Source organism: Mangifera indica, chromosome 4 (assembly GCF_011075055.1).
Source record: "Mangifera indica cultivar Alphonso chromosome 4, CATAS_Mindica_2.1, whole genome shotgun sequence".
NCBI classification, from domain to species: Eukaryota; Viridiplantae; Streptophyta; class Magnoliopsida; order Sapindales; family Anacardiaceae; genus Mangifera; species Mangifera indica.
In genome coordinates this window covers 15,992,385-16,006,013 of record NC_058140.1, presented here as the reverse complement: position 1 = coordinate 16,006,013, position 13,629 = coordinate 15,992,385, and the positions used below count along the sequence as shown (strand labels likewise).

The window sequence follows — 13,629 nt, the reverse complement described above, 5'->3', positions numbered from 1 at the left end:
TAGATTTTTTTTATGGGTGATAAGACATAACAATACTATATTAGATATATAATTACGTGCATATTTATGTATCTTTTATTTAATATGTATTCAAACAGATATATATAGATTTAGCGTAAAGACAAAGACAAAAGATCCGCGAATAAGAATAGCTTTATTAGAACAAGAATCGTGCAAATACAAAATACAAATACAATCAAAGTTGACTCAAGCGCAACCACCAAAGGAAGGAAAAGAATAATTAAAAGACCAAGTCTAGATGAGCCTGAAACAAGAAGCACAAAGAGAAAACCATAGTGCTTCTTATCCTCATCCTTATCCTCATCCTTCGTAATAATTTTATACAAAATTCAATTGGCAGAAACACAGTAAAAATCTTGACGACCATCAAAAGCAAGCATCCAGGACACAGCAGCAACACAACGCAGCACAACTGCAAATATAAACAAAATCAATTGATAGCCATATGATAAATCAACAGAGAATTAAAAAGAAAAAAAAAATGAAATCTTAAAACTTACCATCCCTTCCAGAACCCATCACCTCTCGATTTTGTCTCAACAGGAGCTTGATTCTGATTCACAGAGTTATCCATCGTTGGATAACCAGCTGGTGGAGGTGCCACGTACAGGCCTGTTGAGGGTGGCGGCTGTGGCGCTGCAACAAAATCCAATATAGAACAATTAGTTGAAGTAACTAGAGTTTTATTGAAACAATAAAAGAAGATTTACAAATCTTTCAACAAACCTGAAGCTTGGTTTTTATCGTAAGAACTCATGTTTGAAAGGAAGAAAGAAAATGAAACGATGAAGAGAAAAAGTAAGAGAGGTTGAACTGTTGAAGACAAAGAATAATTGAGAAAGGGGTAATATATATAGATATTTAATATGATTGCTTAGAAGGAGAGGTTTTGACGAGGGCGGTGACTGATTTGATCTTGGAACCGCGTCGCTTTTATTAAAGACGCACAAAGCCAGCAGAGACTAGGATTCTAAAGCTACACTCTGCCGGCCGCGCCAGCCATTAAACCTTTCTTTCGCTTACTTAGTCTTCAATATACATTTATGTCATTTCACATTTAGTCGTCTTTCTTACCTATTGACCTCGTCAACTGAAATCTGTCCCTCAGCTCATAACGTAAAGCAACTCTCACACCTAGAGAAGGCTGGGCTGGGCTATGAGTAATCTGGGGCAGTCCATAGTGCCCACCGATATTTTTAAAGGGCCGAGGATACAGCCCATAGTATAATGGGTTGTGCCTTGATAGGTTTGTCCGTGTCGTAATAATCAAATTATTAATTTTTATTTTTAAAAATAAATAATACCAGCATCTATAATATTTGTTAAAATGCACTGACAAAGGCGGACGAAAACTATAGTTTCATGAATAAAAAATCATACGTTAAAAAATAAACTCATATATCTTATTAATGAAGTATCATACTTTTTTCATTTTTTTATAGGTCCAAATTTTTAAAATCAAACATATTGGATCCGGTCCACCTATGATGGGTTAACCCGATCCATTAGGGTTATAAGGTTAACCCATGGAAGACAATATTACAATATTGCCCTTGACAATTATTTTTTAATAACTGCTACTCCCTTTCTTATTTAAAAAGCATGTAACTTCCATTGAGAAGTTAACTAAAGAAGTTAATTGAACCAAAAACAGAAATATAATTACAGTACTCTTCCAAATCAATTCTCTGAAAGGATTCTTGCAGAAACGAGAGATAATCAGCAAATTGTGTTGTAAATAGTTTCTGGAGTGCATCGAATCACCAAATCATCATCAATTGTCAGATTCAGACAAACCGGATATGCTTTCTGTGATCCTGAAATTAGTTTAATTTATGCTTACAAAACACTCTAAACATAAATATGGTTGTAACGTGTTTATATTGTTTCTGTATTAGAATCCATAAACCAAACATATTTAAGGAAAAAATTCTTAACATTTTCAATTGCAATTTATCAACGGTCTCCGGATTTTTGCCAATAACTTTTAACAAAATTTCTACTCTAAAATTCCAAAATATTAATTAAAGTATATCCAAACTTCCCAATCACGTTCAATAAAAAAATATCCGTTTTAATATTTTGATTGTATATTAAAATATTGAATAATAACATTTTCATAACTTTGACAAAATTTTAATATTAAATATACCGAGTTTTAACATTAATGTTTAATTTTCTCTTTTTAAATGTATTTATTTATTATTATAAATGTGAAATACATGATAAAATATAAGTAATTGTAGTCTAATTATTCATATTTCATCTTGTGTAATTAAATTTATTATATGATGCGCATTCAATATAAAAATAATTTACTATCAAAAATTAAATTTAAATGTCACAACATTAATTAAATAATTTTATCATTTGATGATATTAATTCAATAATTATATGTCATTATAACTCTTACTTATACATGTATTATTAATTTTTTATAATTTTTTATTAAAATTAATATAACTTAAAGATATACAAATTATTTAATAAAATTTTAGGAAAGAGATCAAAATTTTTTTTCTGTATTTTTAAATATTTTATTGAAAACATTTAAGTGTGGGAATCTATTATTTCCTCAAACCTTGGGTGAAAAACATTCTTTCGATATATATATATAAATAATATAATTTAAAGGTTAATTTTGTTATGGCTTCAACCACAATCACAACTATAAATTTTTTTTTTTAAAATTTACTAATTCAGACTAAATATATTTTTTAAAATTTTTCACCAAAATCAAATCATAATTTTCAATCAATGAATCATAGGAGTTTGATTTGGGTAATATAATATTTTATTATTAATAAAATAAATAAGAGAATAAAAGATAAATTATTAAAGTAATATTTAAAAATTAGAATCAAACGGCCGAAGCTTTCCGCAAGATCCACCACAACAGAGTACAGCATCACCAAACGTCTCGATTGCCCACGTGTAAGAGTTGCCACACGGCAACCTTCCATTCGTTGTCAAGGTCTCCCACGTAAACTCCACTCTCACAAATTTTCTGCGTGTAAGAACAGTCGTCAACCAAACTGAAACTTATGAAAAATAAATAGAAAATACTACGATAGAATGCTATTTTTGCATAACTGGTTATCTTTCTTTCCCTCTGGTGTTATTTCTCGTTTCTATAGCTATTGCATTTTTGTGATTGCTACTCAAGAAATTTTAAACTAGATAAATTTGAATTCTAAAATTGTTATTAATATTGTTTTGCTTGATCTATTTTCTGTGCAGAATAACGAAGACAATGCTTATCCGGTTAGTGATACTACTGTTAGCGTTTTCACTACTTTCAGTACCTTCACAATCGGCAGTGTCGAGCATAGATCTAGGTTCAGAATGGCTGAAGGTAGCTGTTGTAAATCTAATACCTGGCCAGAGTCCTATATCCATTGCCATCAACGAGATGTCGAAACGTAAATCTCCGGCTTTGGTTTCCTTCCATGCAGACACTCGTCTTCTTGGCGAAGAGGCCGCTGGAATCATCGCACGATATCCGCACAAAGTCTATTCACAGCTCCGTGACATGATTGGCAAACCGTACAAACATGTTAAACAGTTAATTAACATTTTGTATTTGCCTTTTCAGATTGTGGAAGATTCTAGAGGTGGTGTTAGTTTTAAAGTTGATGATGGTGAAAATGATGGGAAATTTTATTCTGTGGAGGAGTTATTGGCGATGATTTTCAGTTACGCCGTTAATTTGGCCGAGTTTCATTCGAAGGTGTTTGTTAAAGATTCTGTTATTACTGTGCCGCCGTATTTTGGGCAGGTTGAGAGGAAGGGATTGTTACAGGCGGCGGAATTGGCTGGGATTAATGTGCTTGCTTTGGTTAATGAGCATTCTGGTGCGGCATTGCAGTATGGAATTGATAAGGATTTTTCTAATGGTTCCAGGCATGTTATATTTTATGATATGGGAGCTACCACAACTCATGCTTCACTGGTGTATTTTTCAGCTTATAATGCCAAGGAGTTCGGCAAGACTGTGTCAGTTAATCAATTTCAGGTAAGTTGCTATATTTTAGTTTATATAAATATTTGTGCTGATTTATATAGCATGCTAATGCATTCTGTATAGTGATAAAATGTTAGAAAGCTAGATGTATTACAATGTCAAAAAGATCTCTGTTGTGATTTGGCTACTGGCGCAGATTGGAAAATGGACTCAGTAGAAAGAAACAACTTAATGAAATTTAAGCTACACTGGCTGAAAACATTGTCTTAGGGGCACCAGAAATTTAACTATTTTCTGTGTTGGAAATGCTTTGTTATGGAGATGACATCGGTTATATAGGCTTTGCTTTTACGGTGCTACCCAAGGAAAACTTACTGCTGGGTATTTGGTAATTACTTATTCTATATACCACTTGTTTGGTATGTGGATGGTTTTAAGGGTCATAAGCCTCATTTTTTCCTCAGTTTATTCCTTGTTTGGAGGCAATTTCTTTTGTCACTTATATTAGGTTCTGGCATATCTTAATACTTTTGAAATGTTGGCTGATTCTTCATAATTTAGCAGGTAAAGGATGTTAGATGGGATCCAGAACTTGGGGGTCAGAATATGGAATTACGCCTTGTGGAGTACTTTGCAGATGAGTTCAATAAACAAGTTGGAGATGGTGTTGATGTCAGGAAGTCTCCTAAGGCAATGGCTAAATTAAAGAAACAGGTGAAACGTACAAAGGAAATTCTTAGTGCAAACACAGCAGCACCTATATCAGTTGAATCTCTCTATGATGATCGAGACTTCAGGTCAGTGTAGTTTAAAGAAGATAATTCACTTTTTGTGAGGGTCAGTGTAGTTTTATGAAGATAATTCAGTTTTTTGTGTGGGTTCAAAGTTTGTTATTGAAAATTTTGTCCTCTTTAAATTGGTTGCTTGGTTGTGGGTATGTGGAGCCTGACAAAAAGTTTATTATGTGATTTTCTGACTTCCAGGAGCACCATAACACGTGAGAAATTTGAAGAGCTCTGTGAGGATCTTTGGGAAAAGTCTCTTATACCTCTAAAGGAAGTGCTTACTCAGTCAGGCTTAAAAGTTGATGAGATATATGCTGTAGAGTTGATTGGAGGAGCGACTAGAGTGCCAAAGTTGCAGGTTTGCTATCCACATTTTATTGTTCTATACTTCTTCCTATAAACCTGAGTCAGGAAAACCTACTTGGACATTGTATAGATGTGTCATTTGATGATGCTCTTTAGTCTTTGTAGTTTCTTTTGTTACTCGTACCTCTGGAGAAGTTCTTATTCTAGATGGACTTTTTACTTCAAATATTATTCCTGATAGTGAGCTCATTTTATATTCATTAATTGTGGAATTTACTTAAGACAATTTTATCTTACCATTTATTGGTTTAGCCCTCTTAGTAAGTAGCAATTTACCCTTTGTTGCTTTCTGAATTTCTCTGGGTGTTGCATCGATTAAAAACTACCATTTCTCCCTTATGTTGTTATTAGAATCATGAATATTTTCAAAAGATAATGTTAAATAGTCCATTAAACAACTACACCACATGTGTGGGAAAAAAGCTTTGTTGCGTACCTGTTTAGTCGGCAACCTTCCCTGCTCAAGCTTCAATTTCTTCTAAACCAAATGAGTGAAAGAATCAATTCTGTAAAATTTCCAGGTTCCAATAGACAGCATTCAGTTTAAATAATAAGGACTCAATCAATACAAATGGACTCAATCCAGCAATTAGACAATGCAGTCCAATCCCATTCATTCATTCATCAAGCAAAGGTTTACACCAAGTTCTTCACAACTAAACTTAGAACAATGAGCAGGACAATACAACTCAAGTAAATGGACATGACAAACAAGAAAAATAAACACTGCTAATTCTGGAATTTGAGAGCCAGACCCCTCCTTCTTCTTAACAAACTTCAGTACATCATTTTCATAAAAACCAAGCTACTTTCTCCTTTTTCTGCTGCCCTATAAAAGCATGAGTTCTCCTTAACCGAATTCTGCCTCCTGCCCACTCATAAGCTGCCAAGTGGTCACAGCTGAATGGCCAAGCTTATTCTGCTCCAGATCAGCTTCTGTAATTCCCAGATTGCCCTCCATCATGTCCCTCCTTGAATCTTCAGCTGAGAGTTGCATCCTTTCATCTGAATCTGGGTCTCCTTTCTCTATTCTATTCTTGGGCCTGCGGAAATAAACTTTGGTAATTAGGCCTCTATCAAGCTTAAGTGCCTTGGTGTAAAAAATATTTAATTAAGATCAAGTTTTATTTTCCTAAACAGCTCAAAAACAATGGTGATTATCTAATGAAGTATGAATATGAAAATAAAGTATTGCTTTTTCTTCTGACAGGCTAAGCTTCAGGAATATCTAGGAAGGACAGAGCCAGACAGGCATCTTGACGCTGATGAAGCAATAGTCCTTGGCGCATCTCTGCTTGCTGCAAATTTAAGCGATGGAATTAAACTGAATCGCAAGCTAGGAATGCTTGATGGTTCCTCCTATGGTTTTGTGGTTGAACTGGATGGACCTGATCTTGTGAAAGATGATAGTACTAGGCAGTTACTTGTGCAGAGGATGAAAAAACTTCCCAGTAAGGTAACTACTATCATCAATGAATAAATGCTGTTGGGGGTGAAATTAGAGAAGCAACTTGAGACTTTAATTCCTTTTGTTTGCATTGTGGGATTATTTGCAGATGTTCAGATCCATTATCCATAACAAAGATTTTGAAGTTTCACTTGCATATGAGAGTGATGATCTTTTACCCCCTGGTGTTACCTCGCCAGTATTTGCGAAGTATGATGTATCTGGTTTGACAGATACTAGTGAGAAGTAAGGATAACAATTTCCTTGATCCCTTATTTTTGCATTTAATTAATGCCAAAAATTTTTAATATTCCCTGAGAAAGCTTCATCTGAAGCCAATATGAATTTTGTTGTCTGTTGCCTGTCGCTGTTTAGGTATTCATCTCGAAATTTGTCCTCTCCCATCAAGGCAAATCTGCATTTCTCTCTTAGTAGAAGTGGAATTCTTTCTTTGTATCGAGCAGATGCTGTTATTGAGATCACAGAATGGGTGGAAGTTCCTAAAAAGAATCTGACTGTGAAGAATGCAACATCTTCTTCTCCAAACATTTCACTTGAAACAGGTGCTGGAAACTCTTCTGAAGGAGGCAATGAGAACTTGCATTCTGATGGTGGTAATATTAATTCATCTAACTCGACTGTTGAAGAACCAAATATTATTGATCAACCTACTGAAAAAAAACTGAAAAAGAGGACTTTCTGGATACCTCTGAAGGTGACATACAAACTGACTGTTTTAAATGTGTTCTCACATTATAGTTCTTTTGTAATTTAATTATAGGAAATGTTCTTTTATCAAATTCAGGTTCGTTTTACTTACAATTTCTATTTTTGGCTTGTTGTAGATAGTGGAGAAGACAGCAGGACCTGGAGTGTCTCTTTCAAAGAAAGCTCTTGCTGAATGTAAAGCTAAATTAGAAGCATTGGATAAGAAGGATGCAGAGCGAAGAAGAACTGCAGAGCTAAAAAATAATCTAGAAAGTTACATATATGCAACTAAAGAAAAGGTTTGAATTCCTTGCAAAATTAAACCTACTATTCATAGTTGGCATTGAATGTTGCTGGTCTTTTCCTCAATTATCATCCAGTTAAGTTTTCATATTATTTTTTGATGTTCATTATTATGCTCCACTTCATTCAAATACAAGCATTTAAGGTAGATTGAATTATTTGCTTTTATTTCTAGGGAAAGAAAAGTATCTGGTATTCTATTTCATTTTTTCGTTTTTCTAGGCTGTGAATTGTTTTTGAATTATGTATTATTGTTTTGTGGTATATTATTTTGGTTTCTTGTTAATAAAATCATTGATTATTCCAGCTTGAAACAGCTGAGTTTGAGAAGATTTCTACTAGCGAAGAGCGGGAAACTTTTATTGTAAAACTTGATGAGGTTAGCCCCATTTCCAACCAGTTTTTTTTTTTTTTTTAATTTTAAAAAGGTTTTATTTACATAAGTTGAATCTGTATTTGACATGAGTCTTGTGCATTGTTTCCAGGTACAAGATTGGCTTTATATGGATGGTGAAGATGCTATTGCTAAGGAGTTTCAGGAACGCCTAGATTCGTTGAAAGCTCTTGGTGATCCTATATTTTTCCGGTATGTTTTTTTTTAGTATTATTTAGTTGAAATCTGCTGAATGAAATTAAGTATACAATCATTTTTTACCTCTATAATTTGTTGAAGCCCATTGCTAGCTAAAACATATGCCCAAACTGATATAGTTTGTGATTCAGATTTAAAGAGCTTACTGCAAGATCAGCTGCTGTTGAATATGCTAAAAAATATCTTGGGGAGGTGCAACAGGTACATTTTATAGTTTGGTTGCAACAAGCTTACAAGCCGAAGCTTTTTTTAATAACTTGAACCATGTTTAGAATGCTCTTGTTAATATCTTTTGGTTGTCTACAAGATTGGTAAGTTTCCCACTTTCTTCTTGTTAGACACCCAACCAAGTTCAACTATAAACAATGGTAAACAAATGGTAATCACAAGTATTTTCTGTTGAAATAAGGAAAATAGGCTATGTTTGTATTGATTCTAGCCAACATTTATGATTAGTATCAGAAACAACCCTTCTTTACAAAAGACAACCACACATGCAAAAACTTTCAACAAATCCCCACTTGGTTTGGCTTTCCAGTGGTTAGACTCTCCTAATTTTTCCCTAAAAAATTCCTTCCTTTTTGCACCCTCATGCATCCCTCTCTTTATTTTCTTTCTCCTCAAATTGCCCCATTCATCACTAGCCACATCATCTTCCCTCCTCAATAGGTCCTCAGTTGCTTTTGTGCCCTCAACCTCACCAACCTTGTATTTTTTGCAATGGTACATATGTCTTTAACATTACACGACCTATCTAGAGGCATGTTGTACTCAAGTTGAAATTGAGGAAAGAGATTCTTAAACTCAAGTAGCACTCCCAAGAATTTTCACAATCTGACTTGTGTTGACTCTTTACCAATTTCTCCAACTCTCCTTGGGAAGAATAGTGAAGTCCTTCACCATTGTAGGTTGCAACTCAAGCTCAACATCATTATACAGACAATTGGGTAGTGGTTGACTTACTATGGCTGGGTCAATTTGCTTATCTAATTGAGATACATGAAAAACAGGTCTTCATATTGTTCTGCCCTAAATATCCAACCAAATTGGTCTTCTCTAAGCGTTGGTGAGGTGTATCCTTTCGTCCCGTTTCTAAACTTTCTCCAAATGCTACAACCCTAATTACTAAATTCTCCCCAGCCTCTTGCTCATTTTGTCTCTTTGGAGGAGGCAGTGTGGCCTCTCTCATGGGAATCAATTTGGCCAGCAGAGGGGCTGCTCCACTGAAGCTTTCCCTCTGTTGTCACTCCTCCTATGTCTTCATTGAGGAGATGCTCCGTCAAATAACCTGTTATTGTTTCAAAGCTGCTGCCCAAGTTTTCCAGCCTTGAATCCATACTGGTCAACCTTTCTTTCACCATTTCTAGGTTCTTCACTTTTTCAACCCTTCCTTCCATTCTCCTCCAGACCATGCCCTAGTCTTACTGCTATGATACCAATTTGCTAGACACCTAGCCAAGTTCAACAACAAACAATTATAAACAAATGGTAATCACAAATATTAGCAGTGGAAATAAGGAAAATAGGCTATTATATTTGTATAATTCTACCCAGTATTTACAATCAGTATGAGCAACTGCTCTTCTTTACAAAAGACAGCCACACACATTAGAACAATAAACAAATCCCCCTGGTCTGGCTTTTGAGAAGCTAGACTCTCTCCCAAGTGTTTCCCTAAAACTTCCTTCCTTCTCGCTCTCTCATACACCCTTCTCTCTTTATTTTCTTTCTCCTTTATTTGCCCAATTCATCACTGCCAGCCTTTTTTGATTTTGTGCCACTGGCCTTGTATTTTTTGCAATGGTACACTTGAGTCCTAACACTTCTTTTTCGATACATTAGTTCTATGTTCCTAAAAGAAACAGGGTTTCTTTCATGTTTATACAGTTTTCATTTGTTCTTTTTGTTAGCATACTAGTTTGCTTTTATGTATAAACAATTTTAAAGGGGCTTCAATAGGCTAAAATAATGCAGTGCTTTCCAGTATATTTCATATGTGCTTTCTGGTTTTGGTTAGCTTAAGTAAAATGAATAGTGCATGTGTATTGAATTATTCCTTTTTAACATCTTCAGATTGTTCATGACTGGGAGAAAAACAAGCCTTGGCTTCCAAAAGATAGAGTAGATGAGGTATTTGTTTGTACTTAATCTGACTCAGCTTCTCTATGGCTTCCATATTTGCCATGTTCACTTGAGGTTTGTTTTTTCCAGGTTTTAAAAGATGCTGATAAGTTTAATAGTTGGTTGGATGAGAAGGAAAATGAGCAGAAGGAGTAAGTTGGATTTATTGCTATTATAAATCAGATTTCTATAAATGATTGTATGTGCATACTTTGAGAAGATTATGTCAGGATTTAATTAAATGAATTTTTTATTAGAATATGATTTGGATTATATTTGAATTTGAAAGGTAGATAGGGATAGAATAAATGGAGTTGAGCTATGTCTCTATCAAGATAATAATTAAAAAATGATGGAAAATAGGGTTGAAATGAAAAAAATTTTGGAGATAGTGAAGGAAAAGTTGAAAGTCATGGAATCCAGATTAGATAATATGATCAGTGGAATTTAGACAGTGAAAGGGTGTCTAAAGGAATTAAAAGAGATTGTGAAAAGTAAGGTGATTGCAGAGGAGGACACGGAAATCAATCAAAGCTCTGAGGAGGAAGTAAAAAGAGCTGTGATTGACGAGGAATATACTTTTATTACTTTATGATCTGGGTTACAAGCCCACAACCACACATTTGCCACCCACTACAGAAGCTACTAGAGTTTTATTAAAAGATATTTCAGTATTTGATTCCACCATTCTCTCCTATAGATTATCTAAATATTATATTAGTTCAAAAAAACAGTACTTAATGTATAACTCTGATTGGTCATTAGTGAAAAATTATTCAAAAGGTTTTGTTTAAAGCAGATAACTGTTGTCTTATGGATTTTTTTAAACTCCTGTTGAATTTTTGGGTGGTCTGGTTGAATGCCTGTTCTTATGGTAGTTCCTAAGATTTTGGGTTACTGAAAGGGGAAAATCAATCAAAGATTAAAGGCTGTGTTTTAAGTCTGCGATGGTGATCTTTTTCTTACTGGAGTACTGATGCTTGTTTCTAAATCTTCTTTCTAATACTACAGGACTTCTGAATTCAGCAAACCAGCTTTCACCTCACAAGAAGTATATGCTAAAATATTTAATTTGCAAGATAAGGTATTGTTACAAGCTCTTCATCGATATTAATTCCACATGATTTGCCACTGTTATTCACAAATGGTCGTATGACAATATCTTTAATTGAATTTTTTGAACCTATATTTATAGGTTTCCAGCATTAAAAGAATTCCCAACCCAAAGCCTAAAGTTGAAAAGAAGCTTGTGAAGAACGAAACTGAGAGCAGTGGGGAGGGCCGGAAAGATTCTGACTCAACTTCTGAGGACAAAACCTCCCAAACTGGGAGACCACCTTCAGATTCCGGCTCAACTTATGAGGAGAAAACCTCACAGACAAAAAAATCAACTGCAGAGTCAGATGGCTCATCAAATAATAACAAGGTTGATACAGATGCTGAGCCACACGAGGAGTTATGATCAAATCAAATTTGAATTCACTGCTGATTATCCACCTTGTAAGTTTGAATCCAAATTGACAACTGATTATCTACCTTCTGTTAGAATATAGGGTTAGGCACAGAAAATGATGTTAAGCCAAATGACCGAAATCTGGTTGGCCTGGTTGTTGGGCCTGCAGTAGTTCAAAAAGTACGTCGCAGCCTTGCAGGATATTTTTTATATAGATAATTAGGATAATTATTATACCATAGTTGGGTAACAGAGGGATCTTATTCAATTTGCCCTTAAAAAGTTTTGATCATTTTTTAGCTAATCTCATAGGAATTTTGTTATATAGACTTTGTATAATTTTTTTTTTTTAAATATAGTCTTTTTTTCCTTTTCTGGCAGTAGTGTTACTACAAAACAAAGCAAAGAAGAATTTGCTGTGGGCAAAGTTTGTACAATCTTGGTAAGGTAAGCCATGAAGCAAAGGCTCCAATCAATTGGATAACGAGGCAGTCATGTCTTTTAACTAGAACCTGAGAATTACTCAGCTAGGAAAGGCAGGTCAGATTGAAGAAGCCGTCCAGAAGAGATCTCTTTTAATGGTCTTTGATGATTACCTGGTACACACGCAATAGCGCGAGGGGACCATTTGATTTGCTTCCGAACAAGGGAGATGTGGCTTGTTGGAATGCAATAAGTTCGGGTGACATCGAGAAAGGGAAGTGTGATGTTGTTAAGAAGTTATTTGATTTGCTTCCAAAAACCTAAAATCACTGACTAATAATTCCCTTTACGCTGGACTTCTGCTGACCCACATCAATGCAACCGACATCTCTCTTACTTGCAAAAATATTTAAAAAATGAAAAAGAATGGATAATTATCACTTAATAAGTAGAACATGTCTTCTTGTTTTGCAGGTAAGCAGAGAATCATCTCAAGGTGTTTAGATTGTAGAATTCCTAATACAAGTCTAATTGTTTGGTATAGTTTTAGAAAGTTTCTATTTTTTTTATTTGAGTTAGAATATTTTTAAACCACTGGAAAGATTCTTTAACATATTCCCTGATATTTTTGAACTCATTTTTTAATAAAACTTAGATTAAACATATACTAACAAGTTAGGTATTAAAAGCCGTCAGATTAAATTAAGATATGATGATCGATATTTAATGATCACGGTTTTGTTTCTAAACTTTCAGTTTAAAATATATTAATCAAGTAAAAATACACTACCTTCATTTAAATGACGTTATAAACAGATGTAGGGATAATTCCACTTTAAGTCATAACCAAAATAATGTTAAAAAAATTAAAAAAAAAAGCTAATAATCTATCTTGATGACTCACTACAATTCACTAACATGTGAAATTAGACGTTAAAATTTATATAATTACGATAGGGGTTAAAATTTTATCCATTGCATTTAAAATAAAATTTAAAATTAATTTTTTATTTCGTTTTATATATAGATAGGAGAATTTAGTAGGCAGGCCTGAAGTACAAACTCTAATTTATTTTTTTTAAAGCTTGAACATAAACTAGAGGTAGATTCTAATCGGTGACTTGATTTATATATAATAGACTTTGAATTCGAACTTATAGAAACTAAATTTGAACTCTATTTGAATTTAATTCGATTCATTTTAAGTTTAAATTTTTAATTATTTTATTATTAAAATAACGTTATTTTGTTTTAATACATATTAATTAAAATGACATATTAAAACGATGTTACTTTGTATTAAATTTTTAATTAAAAAGTTTGATAAATCAAACTTATTTAAACTAAATTTAAATATACTCAATTTGAACTGATCCTAACGTAAACAAATCCAACTTGATTAACAATTCTAATTTATCCATAATTTAAATCCTCAAATAATTCCA

The 13,629-nt window shown here is 33.7% G+C and overlaps 2 protein-coding genes and 1 long non-coding RNA gene across 7 annotated transcripts; 1 reads left to right on the top strand and 2 right to left on the bottom strand.

Annotated features, from left to right (window-relative positions):
* Positions 1-135: 135 nt before the first annotated feature.
* On the bottom strand, positions 136-1,088 carry LOC123213709 (cysteine-rich and transmembrane domain-containing protein WIH1-like). The gene is made up of 3 exons (XM_044633190.1): positions 748-1,088; positions 522-657; positions 136-433 (listed from the first exon to the last, which is right to left on the bottom strand). The coding sequence occupies exons 1-3, from the start codon at positions 776-778 to the stop codon at positions 388-390; spliced, it is 213 nt and encodes a 70-aa protein (XP_044489125.1). The 5' UTR covers positions 779-1,088; the 3' UTR covers positions 136-387.
* Positions 1,089-3,059: 1,971 nt separating this feature from the next.
* Positions 3,060-12,737, top strand: LOC123213702 (heat shock 70 kDa protein 17-like). 5 transcript variants are annotated; one of them, XM_044633180.1, is made up of 16 exons: positions 3,103-3,137; positions 3,263-4,037; positions 4,548-4,783; positions 4,970-5,129; positions 6,348-6,593; positions 6,694-6,830; positions 6,960-7,299; positions 7,430-7,591; positions 7,903-7,974; positions 8,081-8,181; positions 8,319-8,388; positions 10,261-10,317; positions 10,399-10,460; positions 11,320-11,392; positions 11,504-11,808; positions 12,146-12,737. In XM_044633180.1, the coding sequence occupies exons 2-15, from the start codon at positions 3,276-3,278 to the stop codon at positions 11,768-11,770; spliced, it is 2,745 nt and encodes a 914-aa protein (XP_044489115.1). In that variant the 5' UTR covers positions 3,103-3,137; positions 3,263-3,275; the 3' UTR covers positions 11,771-11,808; positions 12,146-12,737. The 5 variants fall into 5 exon arrangements, with proteins under 5 accessions (XP_044489114.1, XP_044489115.1, XP_044489113.1 ...); XM_044633178.1 differs by having other exon boundaries at positions 12,143-12,737; XM_044633179.1 differs by having other exon boundaries at positions 3,060-3,117; positions 11,504-12,167.
* LOC123213710 lies at positions 8,801-10,128 on the bottom strand. The gene is made up of 2 exons (XR_006501729.1): positions 9,738-10,128; positions 8,801-9,638 (listed from the first exon to the last, which is right to left on the bottom strand). It is a non-coding gene; the product is annotated as an uncharacterized LOC123213710 (long non-coding RNA).
* Positions 12,738-13,629: the final 892 nt, after the last annotated feature.